Raw genomic sequence first — 21,104 nt, forward strand, 5'->3', positions numbered from 1 at the left:
CTATACTTTTACTGTAACCTGTTCAGTCTGTTCTGCATCTTTAAAATATTCAAGATTATCAAAATCCCTGCCTCGTGCAAGGTACGGTCAGTGATATATTTTTCATCAGCAAGAAACCTGTCTACTGCAGACATTCACTATCAGATTTGTAAAGTTTATGGAGCTACTCCCATAAGTGAAGGTAAAGTGCTTAAGTGAGTCAGAGACTTCAAAGCTGGCCGTGACAACGTCCAGAATGAGTCCCATTCCAGTCACCCATCTGTGATTACAGACAATATGATGGCTTCAGTTGACGTGAAAATTCTTGAGAACAGACGCTTCACCATAAGCACTATTTCATATGAATTTCCTGAAGTGTCTAGTCTAGGACATGAAAACGGCCATGACCTCTTGGTTATCGGAGCAGGCGGCAAGTTTCTATGAAGAGGTTATTCAAAATCTAGTTCTAAGGTATGATAAGTGTTTACACAAACTTGGCACCTATGTTGAAAAATAGAGAAACGGATGTAGAATCTGAAAATAAATTTGGTTTTTGAAAATTTTCTTTTGTTTGGTTTTTATTTTCAAACGGTCCTTACTTAAAGCACGCCCTTCGTTTATCTTTTAAAAATGTTTTTATATCTACATTTTTCTATTTCAAGTTAATTGGATAAGTTTTTTTTTTGCATAAATTTTATGATTTAACTTTGATTTTAATGTTATGACCTTGTTTTACATAAAATATCAGAAATTAGATAAGATTTTCAAATGTTCTTTACTGCCCTAGCTAGGTTTTTAACTTCTCCTTTTTTAAAAATTATATATATATATATTATTATATATATGAATTTAACAAACATTCTCATTTTGTAAAAAGCAAATTTAAAAGTTAATTAAATTTTTAATGAAATTGAATTACAAATAAATTATTAATTAATAATTTCTGAGAACTAATCTACAATGTCATTTAAATTCTGAGAGCATATGTAAATCAAGTGCAAGTATCAAAATCTATGAATAAATATATAATTCCAATAAATTTTTTAATCCTAAAAATTTATAAAAATGCAAAGTGAATAATTATTGAGCAGGCAGGAGACAGACTTACTTAGGGGAAGTTGCCTCCAAACTATTCTTTTGAAATAATATTATATATAGCTAATTTTCAGAGAATTAGTAATTTATTCTTATGTGTTTAATGAAATCAAATTTTTTACACAAATATAAATTTCTGGAAAGATATATGATCCCTCTAATATTTTTATACAACACAAACACAGAAGGAAATCCAATATATTTTTCTAATGGCATTAAACTCAAGCCATGCTTTTAATACTATTAAACTGGAAGTTGGTATTAAATCTGACAATATTAAAAGAAACCTGGTGACTTAATTTAACAATAATCATTAAATTAATATACCTTAGATTTATAACCAAAATAAATTAACTGGAACGGAAAAATTTTGTATTACATAATCAAAGCAAGCACCCGAACATAAAAACACATACGATTACATAATCACAAGAGAAGTCATGCCAAGCTGCATGTATTCTAGAAAAGTACCTTTTGAAAACGGTATCTGTACTCAAAAGATTCTTCATTATTTTCCTTCTCCAGAATAAGCAGTAATTTAGTAGTTTCTTTTACTGAATTTTAATTTCCACAAATTAAAAAAATAATAATAAATAGTAAGTAAAACACAGCAGCTACTGAAAGATTAAAAGTCCTCCTCTGCCCCTCTCCTAAAAGAATATGACCTAGCTATGGCTAATTTTTTCTAAGATCACATAAAGATTTCACGACTTCAACTAATTTCACTTTTAAGGAATTTCTGAAAAATTTTCTGCATCTTGTAATTTAAGATGATTTAAAAACTTAGAAATTAATGCAGTGAAACTTTCCATAGAATCCACCTCCCTAAAATTATTATTTTAAAAAATAACAAGCATTTCTGAGAAAAAAATTGAAGAATGGAATCAAGCTTCAATGACAATCTACTTCTCTAAGAGTCATATAACACTTTCATACTATTTCAGAAGAATAACTTCTTGATGTAATATTTTGCTTTGTAACATATACAATAGGGAATCACCAAAGATAGATAATGATGGAGTTATTGCACAAGGAGAAAGATGTTCTCCATTACAAACACCCAGACTACCAATAAAGAACTTCCATTCAAGTTCTTAAATGCAGTGTCAATTGTGTGAAAACATAAACGGACAATGAACAACTTTTCGAGGAAAGAAGGGGGGAAATCAACTTTTTTTCTTTTCCAGTGATAAAGATGGTAGAAAAATTGTCTGAAACTATTGTTCCTTTAAAAGAGATGGATGAGTGAAAGCAATTTAGGTGACCACCTCCAGAGAAAATTTGAAACTATGAATGGTCCTCTTAAAGAGGTATTGCTACATTTTAATGTTGAAAGCCTAAAGATTCTAATAAAGTTTTTTATATGTACACATACATCCAAAAGAAAAATGCAATATCTATTGCCGACTTCTGTAAAAAATTGCAGTAAGTACAAAATAAATAGCTACAGTAAAAACTTTCTCAATCATAAAATTTGCCCATATTATCAGATACTCTCTTGTTTATAACTGATTATAAACACAGTTACTTATTGATTCATTAACACAGTTCTAAATCTAGCTGTAAAACGTCTAACTAAAATTTAAAAAAATTACACCTAAACATACATAATAAAAAAATGCTACACCGACTTTAAAAAATTAGATTTTCAAACATCTGGAAAATCTTGCATCCTAATTTTGACCACTCTCTTCCCAACAAAACATCTTGAAGTACTCTAATACACAGGGTCATTGTGGAACAATGATTCATTTGATGGAATTCTACATATATTCACGTATTGAAATACAAGTTTAAGCTAAATAAAACATTTCTACCCCTTATCTACTGATGAATTTTCTTTGAAAATTCATCAGTAGATAGATATCTGAGAATATGAACAACTTGGTTAAGATACAAATTAATATTGAATATGAGTGCATATAATAAATTGCATGAATACGTTACAGAAAAAAACATTTATTACTCACATGATCCAATTCTTTTCCCTTTTCTCAATACAGAAAATATGAATCACCTTTAAAAGTGTTCCAGATGAAAAGTATATTTAATAATAATTTGAATAGCAAGAACATCAGAGAAATCTTTCAGTTTTGTTCGATTTTGACGTGGTTTTAGATCAAAGATAATAAAATGTTCAATGCACATATTTAAGACTAGTTGATTTACAAAATATTTTTGATATGCACACATGTGAAGAAATATTTGCACATACAAGACAAACTGCATTAAATTACAAGCACATGCTCAAAAACTATTTGCTCTATTCGATATGCTACCATTTATTTAGAGCAGACTACATAATTTGCAATTCTTATATTTCCAGAAACAGGTTTCAATAACATTAAGAAATATAAAGAGCTTATTCTTCATTCTACATTCCTAGATGATTTAAAATGTAAGCCACGTTGTTGAAATTCAGTTAATTTTCAAATTCAAGAATGATGCTGTCATATAAAAATAGTATATCATAAGACTTACTTTTTTAATTCATGCAGTTCAGCAAGTTCTTCTGACTGAACATCCATAGGATAAAAAGAACAGTTAAAAGAGCTATTATATGCATTCTGACTTAGAGATTCTGAAGAAGACACAATTGGTGCAGCATCATTAACACAAGGCAAAGCTAATTCATTTTCCACCCTAGACGGCATGTCAGTTGGATTCACAGAGCAATCTCCATTAAGAATAGATGGGTCAATTAATTCTTCACATGTGCCAGGGTTTCTGCACTGTGTAGCAGATGGTGAACGAAAATATTCATTTTGTTTGAATGGAACATGAAGTGCACTGTCATTTACATTAGACACATTAGTTGATGCAATAGGAACACTGGAGTCATTAGAAGCGCTGCAACTACTTCGTACGACAGAAGTAGTACTAAAAGAAAATTCCATATTATGATTCGGACATCTTTCACCATACGAAAAAGACCTGCCGAATTCTGCATCTAATCGCTCAAGCTCAGTGAATGCCAGTAATACTTGTTCTCTGGTTATTCCACTACTCCTCAACCGGCGAATTAGTTCAATCTGTTCGACAGTAAAAAGTGCCATTACTGAACAGAAGTTAGTATCTTTAGGATTATCATTCTGATGCACACAATGCTATTTGTGATATTACCGCATTTCAGTTATAAAAAAGAATAAAAAACATCACATGGTATATAGCCTACAGTGTGCGGTTCAGCATTATGGATAGGATGAACTATAAAAAACAGTTTAAGCTCAAAGTAATTACAACATGGCATATTAAAAAGTAAAAACAGCAATTAACAGGCGCGCCGAAACGAAAACTAAGATCGAAAATTCACCGGGCACACCGTCCGTCCGTACATAATTTGATTCTGATTTCGATTAAGGAAGTTTTCGATTTCACCAGCAACCACCACTTTTCACAATGATCGACAGATGGCGCTATAAAACCCTCAATAGGTAGTGATGTGCCGTTGCATTTCACTCATTCAGTTTCAGTCTTATGGATGGTGCAAAAAGACTATCCTTGTCGAATGAAAATTTTCTTTGCGAATTTTATCAGCTTGCAAGAATATGCTTTGATGGAAATCCTTTTAGAAGTTTAGAAAACAAATCGTCAGGTGCAAATGTTTTAAACAGCAAAAATCAAACAGTAAACCTTTACCTCCAGCATTAGCGATCACTTTTCAAAACGAGAGATTTTTCGTATTCAATTGAAACACTTCTCTACCAGTTGAACTCCTAGGGGTTGCCAGAGGTTAGGATCTAGGATCGTATCTTTTCTTCTGGCATCAACTTCTAGGAGTTCTAACCAGTAGTTAAACATTTTACCAAATGCCCTTAGTAATCATAATAAAATAAGAGGTGTATTGAAAAATACACCACACCCGAAGGCGAGATCGAAGTCATGAGATAAACTCAGTAAATAGTCATTTTTAAATGCAATTAAATGGCATGTCATTAGCAGTGGTCGGTGTAAAATAAGTCCTAAGATTCATAAAATTGCTGAATAAAACGTAAAATAAGACTGTAGAAGTTCAAAAAGGCGAATTTGAAGAGATAATAATGTTCTTATTCTTCAGAAACACAATTCGGGTACAGTACAATTAATTAATCATGCAAGAAAATTTATTTCTTTAAAGTTGCAGAGTAAACACCACGTGATGCGAGATGGCCAGTATCGAGTGAAGGAGTCATAAGACCGCGAACTAAAATTTTCACTGTAAGCAAAGTCTTTGCTATAAAACACTACACAGTACTAAATAAATTCTTGGTTAAATAGAAATAATAAGTAAAATAAGTAAGTAATATAAGTTGTAATCAAAAGCTTTGTCAGAGCATAGTCCAAAACATAAGCAAAACTTGATTAAATGAAGAGTATTAAAATACGTGAAATAAGTAGAATAAAATATATATACTGTACACTACCACCATAATGCATTATGATGGATAGTTCGCGGTCTTTTTACTACATGTTCCTCTGTGGGATCATACCGGGTATTGCGAGTTTTTCATTTTTTCAAAGAAGTTGTGTGCAATAGTTAGTATTTGATCGTGAATCGGCAGAATCTTTAAATCTTTATGAATTTGCGCGTTACGCACAAACCAAGGTGCTTTGGTAATGCTTCGAAGAATCTTATTCTGTAAGACGTTTATTTTCTGGCGTTCAGTTTTTCCAGCAGTCGCCCATGCAGGAACTGCATAAAGTAGAGTTGGTCTGATGAGGGTAATGTAAAGTTTTCTCTTGATGTTTAGATTTAATTTAGATTTCCTTCCAAGCAGGGAGTAAAGAGACATGAATGCTGCATTAGCTTTATTGATGGTATACTGGATATGATCTTTGAAAGCTTTGTCGACGTACACTCCTAAGTATTTATATGAGCTTGCTACAGGAACTGGTCAATTATCTATTTTTATATTGTAGGGAACAGGATAATTTTTTCCTGTATCTGCGGTATAAAACAACACAACATTTAGCTGCGTTAAGTTTAATTTTCCAATCTTCACAGTATTTGTTGATTAGATTAGCTTGCATTTGGAGTTTGTCAAGAGCATTTTGTGGATTTCTAGAACTGGTTAAGACTGTATCGTCAGCATATTTATAAATACTTGAGTGTCGTGGGAAAGGCATGTCATTTATGAAAATATTAAAATATTTCGGTCCTAAAACTGAACCTTGAGGGACGCCCCGGAAAATCGTTTTTCTTGATGAGAGAGCTTCCCCGCATCTTACTTGAAACGTGCGTCTGTAGAGATAAGAATGGGTAAGTTTAATGAAGCTATTAGGCAGAAGGAAATTTGATAATTTGTGAAGTAAACCAACATGCCAGACTCTGTCAAAAGCCTTCTCGAAATCGAGAAAGCATGCTGATACTCCATTCTTTTTTCTAAATTCTTGGACGATAAATTCTACTAGGTGGAGTATCTGATGAGTAGTACAATGTCCCTTTCGGAAGCCAAATTGGTTCTTATCAATGAGATCCATTTTTTCTAGGTGGTTAGTAAGTCTTGTACTGATTTTTACACGTTCAAATACTTTGCCGAGAGCCGGTAACAGGCTAATAGGTCTATAATTATTGGTATTTTTAGGATCTTTTCCAGGTTTCAGGATATTAATAATGATTGAATGCTTCCACTGTGAGGGAAAATAGCAGTGACGAATGCATGCGTTGAAAATATTGGTGATAAGAACTATACATCTGTTAGGCAGTGCTTGTAGCGCTTCATTTGAGATATTATCAAAACCTTTGGCTTTACGTTTTTTAAGTTGCTTGATAATGGATTTAATTTCGCCTGGTGAGGTAAGGTCAATGAAATCAGTATTCGGGCTATTGAGAATGCTTGCTATTAAGTAATTTACATCTTTTTCAGTTTCAGAGTTCGTATTATTATGTTTTTCGAAAGTTTTACTAAGTTCTTCGGCATGAATTTCCGTAATTTCTTTTTCCGAATGGTGCATTTGCCCCACATGACATAAGGGGTGAATCTGAATGATGGTAGTATTTCTTAGGGACTTAGAAATTTTCCAAATAGTATTTGGTTGAAGATCAATATTTTCCAACAGGTTGTCCCAGACTTTAGAGCGATGTTTAGAGATATCTTCTTGAATTTTTCTATTAAGGTAATTGAGGAGTCATTTATCATTAATATGGCGGATGATATGCCAACGTTTCCTGCATCTGTTCCTTTCTTTGATTAAATCTTTAATTTCTTCTGGGAGACCGTAGGGGTTTTTCTGCTTACATATGTAGGTGGAGTTGTTAATTGCATTCTGAATTTTAAAATTAAGTTTGGTAATTTCGTGCTCAATTTCACATCTATGTTCAAATGTAGCTCTTCTAGGAATGTTCTGAAGTTGATCTGTTACGAGATTCCAGTTAACCTTAGTACATGCTTTGGGAAGTGAGGGATAAAACCCATAAAATTCAAAAATGATAGGCAGGTGATCAGAAGCTAATTCGTGAAAGACTTCAACTTGAGGGGTGTTAGGCAGATTTTTCATCAGGACAATATCCAAAATATCTCCAAGTCCATTGGCAATATAATGGGTTGGATTGTTAGGAGCTATGAGTCTAATGTCGCTATTGAGAATGAAATTATTAAGGGCAATTCCATTTCTGTTGGTGTTGCTGCAGTGCCAAGCATTATTTTTAGCATTGAAATCTCCTGCAATTATGGTAGGATAATTATTATTAGTGAGAATATTAAGATCTTGAGTAGTAAGCATATTACAAGGAGTATTATAAGCTGAGATGAAAAGATATGGTTCACTGAATCCGCTATAAATCAGGGCGGCAGCATTTTCGATGGAGCAGGAAGTATCGATGTTAAATTTAGTGGCTTTTATATGGCTTTTACTTATGATAGCGTTTCCGCCTCCTCTGTTGTGGGGTCTATCCTCACGGATGATCTGATAACCATGAATTCTGAATCTGTCACATGCTCGAAGATGTGTGTCATTGACTAACATGACATCAATGTCATATTTTTCGAGATAAGAGATTAAAAAAATGTAACTAAGTGCACAAAGTTTTCGTTTGCAACCCAATCTAGTCATTATTTCTTAAAGGCTGATGTGTTTGTACGCCACTACCAGGATTTGATAATGAGGGTTAGGCAATGCACAATATTAAAATGATTTTTAGAAGCTCCTGTATGTTAATTATGTGGCTTGCGAGTCCGTAACTCGAGACACCAATCGTCATCCGAGACGCTTTTATTTCAGATAACTTGCTCGTGAACCGAATTGTTCGTGAGAGGAGGCATTCGGGATCTGAGGTTTCGCTCTATTTACATTCAGAATTGCTTTTAGACGTTTAAAGTTGTTTACATTATGAATGTCATAATCAAACGCATTAATGCATTCGTTATCAATTAAGGGGGTTTCCCGTGCAACTGTTTACCCAGTTTGTAATAGACATTTTCGAGTTGAATGAGTTGAATAACATGGAGCTCTTAGTGCATTTTATTATTTCGCACGTACCAAGGTTCATTACAGATTTGCCGTAGAACAATATTTTGAGCATTCTGTAACTGTCTTCGGTTGGTACGGCATGAGTATGCTCAGACAGGGCAGGTATAATACATTATGGGACGCAAGATGGTTTCGTAAACGAATAATTTGTTGTCTATAAATATAACGTTGTTCTGAGCAATTACAGGGTAGAGCCTCGCTTTACACGCTGGAAATTTCTGAATAATGGATGTAATGTGGGAGATCCATATGAGAGAATTAACAAGGATCACCCAGAGATAAGGAACTTGCTTAGTCCAGGGTAGAGTTTTGTCGGATAGCTTTAGATTCTAGTTCTAATCTTCCTTCTTTTGATAAACATAACTGACAGTGAATTGCTGTCTTATTTGTATTTTATACTTGATTTTCCAGGTCTGAAGTGCATCTACGTGGATTTTTAATATTGCACAGCTGAACCAAGAACTGCATTTTGGGCAAGAATCTCTGTATCATCAGCGTACACTGCTAGTTGTTATCCCTCAGCCCAACTTACAAATGAAAAATGTCTTCGGAATGACATATGTAAAACTTAGAGGCAGTAAAAATTCTTACCTACATAAATGTCGGGTGGGCTTATTCATTGTAAGTAGATTCGAATTTTCGCATTCCGAAGTCAACTTAATTCAATGTGAAATATTATAGAGTATTAAATCAACTCTTCCTTAATTGAGTATTTTTGATATTACATGCCATAGAAGTTTCTCACAACATTTACGGGACACCCTGTATATCTACATACATACGTAGATGCACACACACACACACACACACACACACACACACATATATATATATATATAAGTCCAGATATCGGGTTCAGATTTCTCAGATTAGTGCTCAATACAGATTAGATGACGGATTTTTTTCGTTTAGTTAGAAATAATAATTCTCTGTTATTTTGAGAATGAAGACAGGAGTTAAAGGGCCATTATTAATTTATTATTTGAAAGATTTTGAAAGATAGCTATTTTATATTTTACATATTGCCCCCCTTCAAGAAGATGGTTTGGTGAGAGAAAAGGTAGTTTAGAGAGAAAATGCTAAAGCAAATAAATTAGCTTCAGTGTGTACTTGGGTATACAAGCGGATTATTACTTTTTGCTTCCTCAAATCGCGCAAGTGGATGTGGAAAATATTGTTCTTAATATGTACCTTTTTTGAACAAAATTGAGCACAATTTCACTTTGTGGATCATGTGCAGGATGAGTAAAATCGTTGATTTCCAAGAAGGTAGATTTGTAAAAATGCACTTTTCCCATGGCGTCAAGAATCCCTGACCTTACCCCACTAGGTTTTGAAAATGAGATTTAGAGCAAAAGAATTGATACTTCTTAATAAACCAAGGAGTTGTAACAGAAGCAGCAGTTTCAATTATCTTAAAGGTTTCATGAAATCCCAACACCCAATTCTCACGGAACCTATTTTTGGGGATTTGTAGCATTTCAAATCACCGGCGATACACACTATGAAAAACTGATAATTAAGCGAAGCCTTGTCATAAAAATCTTTAATGAACTGCCAATTATTTCGCTTAAGATTCAATTATTGTTGTTTTTGCTAAATTATACCGAATTATTTAGCAAATTATTACCAAATTATTTAGCAAGTTTATAATAATATACAGTATAAATGATTTCTTTCCTATTATTGATATGCATGCCTATGACATTGTTTACAACTTTCTTTTAGCGGAATATATAATTGATATAAGTTGACATATGTATTTAGTTTATGATATATTCAATTGCTATGGGTATTTACAGCTTTTACGGTAACAAATAACTAGTTTCTAGCATTATATATTATGGATATAGGTACGAAATCGTTTAGTTTATCAATAATGCGTCATCCTAAAATTTTTAAAAAGACTTTCTAATGCTTTGTATTTTACAAACGTATTACCAACACAATTAAAATTATTATGTCTTTCCTATTTATTTAGATGCTATGATTAAGATATCAAGGCAGAAAATTCATCGCGTTTGACGGTTTTGGGATCGGAATACATTGGAAGAGAATGTATTCTTTAAGAGAACAGTATTAATTAAAAATTTTCGGGACAGTGTTATACTTCATAACAAAAAGTTGAAGGTTATAATAAACGAATATTAATGAAAAGTTTTAATTTATTTTGTACGAAATTTCCTAATCAAAGTTATTTTGATTTTTATGACTAGCATTTGGGATTACAAATACTTTGCATAAATGTATAAATGTATGTTTACTTATAATACATATGCACATGTATACATTAAAATGGCATTTTATACATATTTCATTGTATGAAAATTTTACATAAAGTAATGTTTTCATTTATTTTTCACTGAAATAAATTACAGATATTTACATTCTGATTAAAATATTGTTGTCTTTAGAAACAGTTATGTTTTTTGCCATTTGTATTTTTCACATTGATATTTGTAAAAACAGTTTTGATTACTGGATATAAATGCATTTTGAGGACTTGCATATTGCTAAACTTGAAAATTTAATAGCTATTTATATGTTAAATACGCACATCACATTACTATGACGGATAGATTTTAGTTATACGGTAATTTCGCCCGCTTTTTGGAGTACCTTCGTGGTGTAATTGGAAGCATACTCGACGCGTATTCGGGAAGTCTAGCGTTCGATTCCCGGCGAGAGCATTGTACAATTTTCACTCCTCCTGCTTTAAAAAAAAACTTATGGTTTTATAAGGTATTTTGAAAGTATTCTTTAAAGTAAAAGGAAACTTACTTAAGAAATGCAAAAATTATGCCAAGGTTTCAGTTTAAGTACTTCTTTTTAAGTGATTTAATTAATGGGTATTGTGAAGTTACACATGCAGTAGAAATTCTATTGTTTATAAGTTTAGAAAGTGACACAATATTAGTTTTTTAAAATACAATAAGAAAAATAATCTCTTAATATTCAAGCTATTGTAAGATAAATAAGAACAAGTCAGCATTATTTTCAGCTGAACTATTATCTCATCATAGGAAATAAAATTCACCTTCAATAATAAACTGCATCTATTTTAAACATCTGAAGAAAAATAATAAAGCTCCTTTTTCTCATTTTGTGTTGCAGTTTATTAGCTGACGCACTTTAAACTTAAGTTTCCATCTGATATTATAATTTTTATTTTATGTTTAATTTTTTGAAATTAGTTTCAAGTAGATCAACTGATAACGAATCAGGCTCAATTCTTATTATCAACTGGGCATTCTAAATTTAAATTTTCTGGAAAGTGTATGTTAATGCCATTTTTACTAGCTTTATATGATAAATATAAATTCTAATTTCGCTGCTTATGAATGAAAACTAAAAGATTTATCAGGAAACACATTCAGAATATGCTACTGAAGCTTTTGTTTATCAGTTTATAAGAAAGAATCATTTCAATAAAGAAAACTAATTATTTTTCTGAATTTTACAAATTGCATATTTAATATTACATGCTTTTTATATTAATTGATAAAAATCACAATTAAAGATACCTTTTTATTTGTAAACTTAATGGAAGATTCCTGATTTAGGAATTTTCTTATGGATTTTGGATTTTTTAAATGGTTTACAGAAAATTTCAAACGTTGGACGACTATGACGTTTCTAATAATCTTTGATGTCGCATAACAGCGGCATTAAAGGTTACTCCTTCACACTAAAATTCAACAGGATTATTCAATTCAATTCCTTCACGTTAAAACTCATAGAAACGAATTTTCTGTAATATTTCTGTTAGAAAGATTTAGAAACTTATTGCAAAGAGGAGAAAGAGAATCTATTTTGTTGTTAGTTAACACAGTTATTTATGTAATATATTATGTGCATATAAGATACAGAAGTTAATAAAAAATTGTGGAGTTAGATTATTGGATATCAAAAGAATAATATTGGTGAGTCATTAATTAATGAAACGCTGGGACATTTTAAAAAGGATAGAAATTGACAATTTATACAAAGTTCGCATAGAAGCAGATAATTAAAAATAATGAATGATGTAGACAGTTCATATTGTGAAAAAAACATGGGAGAAAAGGACAGTGAATTTGAATAACAGTTAAAATGTAGTATTTAAGGAAATCAAAAATATTTAAAACCCAGCAAAGTAATGTATGTTCAGCAGAAATATCATATGTTCATGATATTTTAATATTCTTTGATTTTTCAGGTGAATATTTTATATAAATCAGTAGACAAAATTTTTTGCGGATTTTGTATTTATTTAGCTATTTTTAGTAGAATCTGTAATGGATTTTTTTTATATTCCCGTGCAATGCAGCACGAGACTTATTTGAACAGAAAGCTACACTGGAAAAATTTAAATACATGAGCATGCGCATTTAACATTTTAATAAATAGATATCTCGTAATTGTAGTCTTTTGCTATCCAGAAAAATAGAGAAAATACCAGAATGTTCTCGTGCATGAATAAAAAGCTTATAAAATCTGGAGGAAAACATCTCAACTGACTGTAGCGAATTCGCGGTGAGATCGGAGGAGCATTTTCTGTTTTTTTTTTTTTTTTTTCTTTTTTCTTTTTTTGAATTGAGTTCTATTGAAAGTTTTAGTAGTTTAAAATATAATTACTGTAAGATATTGCGATATTGTGCGAATATCTCAGAGGAAATTTAAGCATTTCGTATTTATTCGTGTGATAAGAATAAATTTTTATTAATTTTTATCGACATGTGCATTCAATCCATTACGAACCCGTACGCACGCAATAATATGTATTAATTTGCAGAATTTTTTATTTCATGACAGACTGCTGAAAGAAAGATGACTCATACGAGATCTATTTTGTAAACTTTATAAATATTTGTATGTACAGAAATAATTAAAATCAAGTTATCAGGTTCAATGTTCCGTCTTACTTTCTTCGGGAACATGCAAGGACCTGACTCGGAACAGAGAGCTTACTAAATCTATGTTCAATAACTGTGGGAAGTAGACAGGATACACAAGAAGGGTATACAAAACCCTTTATTTTTCTCTATTTACAATAACTTCCGTACTTCGGAATACAAAGACCCACTACTTGTGGTCTAAACGTAAAAATATAAAAATAAAACTAAACTCTAATTTAACTTTAAAATAATAAACGTGGAAGATTGGCCTTATATTAACAGGAAGCCGTATGTAGTACAGACAACTGTGAACACTACAATACGTTTAAAGTTATCAAGAGGATTAAACCTCTGGCCTGGAAGGCAACCAGCAACTGAGTAAAACTTCTAAGGTAAGCGGCCTGCTTCGACTAACTGCTTCCTCTCTCTCGCTTGGCAAAAAGCCACAACTTAAGTACTTGGCGTTCGCCAGACAAATTTTGCATAAATAATTTAACGCTTATAACTCTGGCCGGAAGTAGAAAATAAGAAGTGATAGTAAAGATTTAAAATAAAATAAACGTTAGTAAAACTTAAGATCCTTACATACTTCCCGCCAGAGTTAATTAGTTTGAAACTGAGGTCTAAAACGACCTTGTTGAAAACTTTTAGCTCTAGAATCTAACGCGAGGCCAATCTTTTACAAACATTTTTCGCTAGAAACTAGAAATTTAAAAGAAAGAAATTTGTTTTTACAATAGCAGCTCCCAGGACACGCAATTTTTTCATCTGTACTGCATCTAAACAGGAGCTTTTATTCAAATCTGGTTCCTTCCAGAGATCTGGAAGGAAAACTAGTTTAATGAAATGTTACACAATGAAATGGCAAGTAACATGTATAATTATATTTCTCTTAACATTCTTATTTCATTCATGACTATTTTAATTATGTCTCCCCGTGCTCTCTGACATGTGTTGTAAAAGAACACCAAACACGAATGTGTTTATGTCTACGTGTTCAACACTTCCTCCTACAATCAAAGCACTAACGTGTTAAAAATTCAACATACCAAGACCTCGTAACACACCCTAACTTCAACTCTAAACCCTGAGGTGCTATTCTGAAAGTGGCTAACTCTGAAGTGTAGCGTAAGAGAGCCTAACTACATTCATTCAACCTTTAACACATATTCACCATGATTTAGTCTTTTTACAGTCACACGAATAAAAAAAAAATTTAACATTACTTTCACTTTTACCATATCACGGTATTTCTTAACATTTGAAATAACAGTTCACATTGTATATAAGAACATATTAACATGCCGTTAATTTTACGCATTTGACAACGTACATTAGTAGTACATTGTTAACTTCTATTCTTTTCAAAGCAAGTGCCAATTTTTCTACATTGAAATACTACATTTCAAAAAGTCTTTCAGACTAAAACTTCTTTCTTGCCAGAATGTTTTAAATAAAATTTATACAATAACTTTTACAATATTTAAGTCTTTACACATCGCTATTATACATCAACTTTAGTTTTACACGCGAGTAATTGAAAAACATAATACCAAAATCGGTAACAACTCATTTCTCGCCCTTTTGGCGATAAAGGTAGACCTCGCATGAGGTAAAACTTCTTGAAATCTGCCACTTGCAGTAAGAATGAAAGATTAACTTAAGTTTGCAAAGTAACATAAAATTTTACTTATCTTTGATATTCAGACATTCTTTTCTGAGCCCAGTCCTGGAAAGTAGCGTAGATTGTTGTTTGATTTATCCTCCTTCGTGTGCGGGCTCGCCCTTCAGTGCCTTCCTCTAGAAGCTTTCTTTTTTTTTCCAGTTCGGTCACCCTTGAATACCTTCTTTTTCGCCTCTGCCTGTGGTCTTGGCCGTTTGATGGCAGCTGGTCTTGGCGGAACCTTCGTATTCCTGCATGGACCTCGTTGCTGGCCGTTCAAATTTTCCTTGTAACTTTTCCTCCGCCGCTGGTGGCCCTTCCGCAGTTCCGCGACATTTGCTGCGGAGAGTCCTGTCGGATGAGTAGATCTTCAGTTTTAGAGCCGGGTTATAGTTGTCGTCATTTCTCCTGGCTCTCTTTGCATTCGTCGTCCTTCTCCCTTCTTCATTCTGGGGGTGTTCGTGAGCTCTCTTTTCTGGACGGTGGAACGGCTTCTTTTTCTTGTTACCTTCAATTTTCCCGCGGGGAAACTTTCTTTTCACTTGCTCGTGCCTCTTAATGGCTTGCCCTTGTACTTGTTCCACCTCTGGAGCTTGTGCCTGCGGTGTCTGCCGTGCCGGATCCTGCAAAAGATCTTTGAAAATTTGCATTTTATTCCGATCATAGTAGGGTTTGATTTGACCAATGTTTGCGGAGCAGGTTTCACCATTTCTGGCTTTTAACACTACTACAGCGTGAGTTATTTTTTCTATGACATATGGTCCTTCAAATCGTGGAAAAAATTTGCAGTTTTATCTTCTGGTGCTGAAGAAAGTGAATGCTTAATTTTTAATACTTCATCCCCTACTTTATAAGTTACTCCCCGTCGTTTCAAGTCGTAATACAGCTTTTGTTTTCTCTGTGCTACTTCCGTATTCTTTTTTGCTTCTTTAATTAGTTTTTCTATATCACCCATTTTAAATTCTGGGGCTCTTTGTTGCACATAAAATAATTTATCTAACGGCGTTGTAATCTTTCTGCCTTAAAATAACTCAGCAGGAGTTTTGCCCGTTGTATCATGTTTTGCGGGCCTAAGGGCGAAAGCAAATTCATTGACATAGTTATCCCAGCTTTTATGAAAATTTTTAACATAACTACGGATAATTTTCACTATATTTCTATTGACCCGTTCCGCTATATTTGATTGCGGCCGATACGGGACCATTTTTAAATGACGTATGCCCAGTTTTTGGCACATGTCTTCAAATACATTACTTACAAATTGAGGACCATTATCCGATATAACTTTTAGGGGCGCCCCGTATTTTAAAATATATTTATTTAAAATAGAATCAGAAACTAATTTCGCGGAAGCTCGTTTTAAGGGAACAATTTCGGTCCACTTACTAAAATGATCAACCATAACAAGGAGATAGCGACTTTTATTTAACTGACTTTTTGGGAAAGGGCCCAATAAATCGATGCCAATTATTTCATTTGGAAATTTGGATTTAATACTATTTAGAAACCCGGCCGGGCGGAAATTAATATAATTAACTGCTTGACATGTTGGGCAGGACTGGACATACGCCCTTGTTAACTTTTGCAGTTCAGGAAAATAGACTGCCTCGCGTACGCGTTGTATAGTTTTTCGAATACCAGCATGAGAAGCTAAAGGGCTGTCATGCAACTCCTGCAGGATATTTAATCTAAGACTAGCTGGGATAACAGGTCGAAATTCGTTGTTGGAATTCGTAGTTTTTGTATAAAATAATAGACCATCTATTAGTTCGTAATGGGCCGCCCTATTTCTTATCGCCACAATATCTTGGTGGCTAAAATTTTCAGGATCCTTTAAATACTCATAAATGCTTCCAAATCCTTACCCATTTCGGTTATTACAGTTTCTCGGGAATTTATTGTACATGCTGTGAGCATTGCCACCTTTACAGTATTACCTTCTTCATCTATTTTAATTCTGGATAGGGCATCTGCTACGATATTTTCCTTTCCGGGGGTATGCTTGATTACCAGATTATATTCTTGTAGCTTGAGTGCCCATCTTATTAACCTTGGGGATAAGTTTTTCCCTGAGTACAATCTAGTTACCGCCGCATGATCAGAGTACACTGTTATTGGCGCCTTTCCAAAATAGAATCGGAACTTTTGCACTGCTAAGAGAACTGCAAGTGCCTCTCTCTCGGTCGCGGAATAGTTTCTTTGTGTTTGATTTAAAGTTCGGCTAAAAAATGCCACGGGCTGCTGATTTTGCGAAAGTACCGCTCTTACCGCATAATCCGAAGCATCCGCTGAAATTTCTAAATTCTCATCCTTTTCAGGAAATTTCAACACAGGGGCTTGCGTTAATGCTTGTTTTAATTTTTCGAAAGCACTATTGGCTTCGGCCGTCCACGAGAATCTTGCCTTTTTCCTTTTTAATTTTAACAATGGTTCAGCAATAGCTGCAAAATTTTTTATAAAGGACCTATAATATGATCAAAGTCCTAGAAAAGAAGAGAGCTTCTTCGCCGTGGTTGGAGTCGGATACTTTTGTACAGCAATTATTTTTGATTCGTCTGTCTCGATTCCTTTCTGAGATATTTTGTAACCTAAATATTTTAATTCAGGGGCTGCAAATTTGCACTTTTCGACATTAACTTTTAGACCGGCCTCATTTAATAAAGAAAACACCTGTCTTAAATCCTGTACATGTTGGTCGAGATTATCACTAGTAATAATGATATCGTCTAAATAGATAAATGTGGACTTTCCAAGAACAGGTCTTAACACAATGTCCATACATCGCTGAAATGTTGCCGGCGCCCCTGAAAGGCCAAACGGCATACGCAAAAATGCATAAGTGCCAGACTTGGTTATAAAAGCAGTCTTAGGCACGTCCTCAGGCCTAACCCCTATTTGAAAATAACCAGTCGTTAAGCCTAAAGTCGTCATATATTTGGTGGATGTTATGTTCCTTAGAATTTCTTCAATAATAAGTAACGGATATACCGGATATTTAGTTATGGAGTTTAATTTACGGTAGTCAATTGCGAATCTCCACCTTTTTGGATGTGTCAAAGGATAGTCATTATTTTTCTTACATAAAACCACCGGGCTAGCATAACTACTTGAGATGGGCGTTATGATCTTTTTACGTAGCATATCGGTGATATGCCATTCTATAATTTTTTCCTTATTCTTATCATACCGGTATGCTTTGTGGCGAACTGGCATTGAATCTCCGGTGTCAATACTATGGTTAGTAACCTGAGTAAATCCTGGAATATCACTAAATAACGAAGCAAATTCACTTACCACTTGTCGGATTCTTCCTTGCTCGTCATTAGGCAGGTGGTCAAGATTTAACATCGGCGGTTCAGCCTTTTCTCCACGAACTGGTTTCATCGTCAGCTTAAGGGACGCTTCATTAAAATCCAGCGTTGCTTGTGCCTCTGAAAGAAAATCTATTCGTAAAATAATATGTGCTTGCAGATTCTTTACTATGAAAAACATCACCTTTACCTGTTCGTCCTTGATACGGACATACAGCGGTAATTTACCTATACACTTACATTTTTCTCCTTGCACCGCTAATACTGTCGTGTTATCCGAATTATATATGCGGTATTTCCGAAAATACTTCCTAAAAAATCTTCTGCCACACAGGAACACTGCGCGCCTGTATCCAGGAGTGCGGTGGCTGGGATATTATTCACCAACACTTCAATCTTCGGAAGAGTCAAATTTTTCACCATTACTGTATTTAACTTGAAGGAAGAGGGGTTTTCGTGGCCTTCGGATTTGCGCACCCTCCCGTCAGCAGAAATCCGTTTTAGTTTAAATTATTTTTCATTTCCATGCTTTCCTTCTTTTTCCACTGGCCTTGAGACTTTTTTCCTGGATTGCTATTGAACTGTCGACGTTCGCCGGCTGTTTTTGAATGCTCAGGTTTACTTGCCCACTGATTCGCTTTGCTTCCGTAGCCGTGTGCTTGAGTTTGCTGTAGTCTTGGCGCACCAAATTGGTTTCGCTGTTGATATTGGCGTCTTCTTTCAATGTCAGCCGTTCTTCTACTTTCAAACTGGATTGCTAGCTCAAATAACTTTTCCAGTGTAGTCGGATTTCTTAATTCAATAAAGTCTTGCACTTGGGGCAGTAACCTCGGCAAAATCACTTGAATTATCTCAGGATCCGGACGGTTTCCATACAAGAGTTTGAAGACGTGAATTTTTCTTAAAATAAAGCTTGAGAGATTTTCGATTCTTTGCTGATATATACTAAAAAGTTCCGTTTCTAATTTCGCACGATCCCTTACAACAGGAAAGGCTTTTAATAGGGCAGTCTTGAAATTCTCGTAAATATAGGTGGGACTTCCTGCTTGACCCAAGAGACTTCTGCCTATACACTTGAACCAGTTAAGCGCTTGGCCCCTCAAAGCGCTGGTAGCTAAGGTAACTTTTTGAAACTCGTGCACGGGGTAGAGCATGAAGTGGTCATCCAATTTTTCCAAAAAACTGGTTACCGGTGAGTTTCCATTAAATGTTGCTTCTGGTTTCATCGAAGCGCGCATGGTCTGGACGATGTAACCAAATCCTTCCAGGGCGGCAGCTGGCATTTCTGGATTCTGAGCCGCTTCTGCAGGCAGCACAGGTTCTTCTTGAAACTCGGCCATGGTTATTCTTCTTCGTTGGGCGCCACTATCAGGTTCAATGTTCCGTCTTACTTTCTTTGGGAACATGCAAGGACCTGACTCGGAACAGAGAGCTTACTAAAGCTATGTTTAATAACTGTGGGAAGTAGACAGGATACACAAGAAGGGTATACAAAACCCTTTATTTTTCTCTATTTACAATAACTTCCGTACTTCGGAATACAAAGACCCACTACTTGTGGTCTAAACGTAAAAATATAAAAATAAAACTAAACTCTAATTTAACTTTAAAATAATAAACGTGGAAGATTGGCCTTATATTAACAGGAAGCCGTATGTAGTACAGACAACTGTGAACACTACAATACGTTTAAAGTTATCAAGAGGATTAAACCTCTGGCCTGGAAGGCAACCAGCAACTGAGTAAAACTTTTAAGGTAAGCGGCCTGCTTCGACTAACTGCTTCCTCTCTCTCGCTTGGCAAAAAGCCACAACTTAAGTACTTGGCGTTCGCCAGACAAATTTTGCATAAATAATTTAACGCTTATAATTCTGGCCGGAAGTAGAAAATAAGAAGTCATAGTAAAGATTTAAAATAAAATAAACGTTAGTAAAACTTAAGATCCTTACAAAGTAATAAACAGTTATTCATATTGGTTCTTATATTGTTTAGCCAAGAATATTTTATGCTGAAAGATCTGAGCATGTCTGAAAATTTTATTTAACTTCATTATTTTATATCATTCTAATCTAATTAACAATCGGTTAAAGTATGTAGTTTTATATTAAGTATGCCCTTTATTCAGATGTCCCGCATAACGAGTAAGTAGATATAAGTAATATCAGAATTTAGAAAAAATAATGAATTTAAAAATTAAATAATATTTTAATAATCACAATGGTTCAATAAAAGGGTTAGTTACAGAAAGGCGTTATAACGAAACCTTTGCCACAATCTGAAAAAAGATAAATTACTGAACTAATAAGGTATTATTTTCGTAGTGCACCTTCTTAAGTCGCAACAAAGGTTGATCCAATAAAGCGCCACGTCGTTACAACCTAACATCCGACGTTTTTGCGACGAGAATGTGGTATACAAAGAAGCGAAAGCGACATCTTTGCGTAACAGGAACTGAAGGTAAAAAAAGTGAAATCAGCAACTTTGTGATGGTTGCGAAAGCAAGGAATTTCGCGCCCATTAACGGCGTCTTAAAGATGACATAACGCAGCATCTTTGTAACATCATGGGCGGTGAGATTGCTACGACATTATAACGTCATCTGTAACTTGGAAAAGATTCGCAGTTCCTCCTGCAGCAGGAAGTCCTTCGGAAAGCTTTATTTTATGTACCATGCGCGCATCAATGAAACCGGCAACCAAGTTCGACGGTAGAAGCTCGGTGTTAAAATTG

At 34.1% G+C, this 21,104-nt stretch overlaps 1 protein-coding gene across 1 annotated transcript in view; it reads right to left on the bottom strand.

The window, feature by feature from the left end:
- LOC146992693 (homeobox-containing protein 1-like) overlaps positions 1-4,471 on the bottom strand; it is a 120,860-nt gene extending 116,389 nt beyond the window's left edge. Inside the window, exon 1 of the mRNA XM_085809390.1 lies at positions 3,556-4,471. Within this exon, the coding sequence (XP_085665516.1) occupies positions 3,556-4,130 (575 nt within the window). The 5' untranslated portion in view covers positions 4,131-4,471. The remainder of the gene's footprint in view (positions 1-3,555) is intronic.
- Positions 4,472-21,104: the final 16,633 nt, after the last annotated feature.

This window comes from Stegodyphus dumicola, chromosome X2 (genome assembly GCF_044657685.1).
Source record: "Stegodyphus dumicola isolate Sdum_Otavi_A_Nest chromosome X2, ASM4465768v1".
Classification (NCBI taxonomy): domain Eukaryota; kingdom Metazoa; phylum Arthropoda; class Arachnida; order Araneae; family Eresidae; genus Stegodyphus; species Stegodyphus dumicola.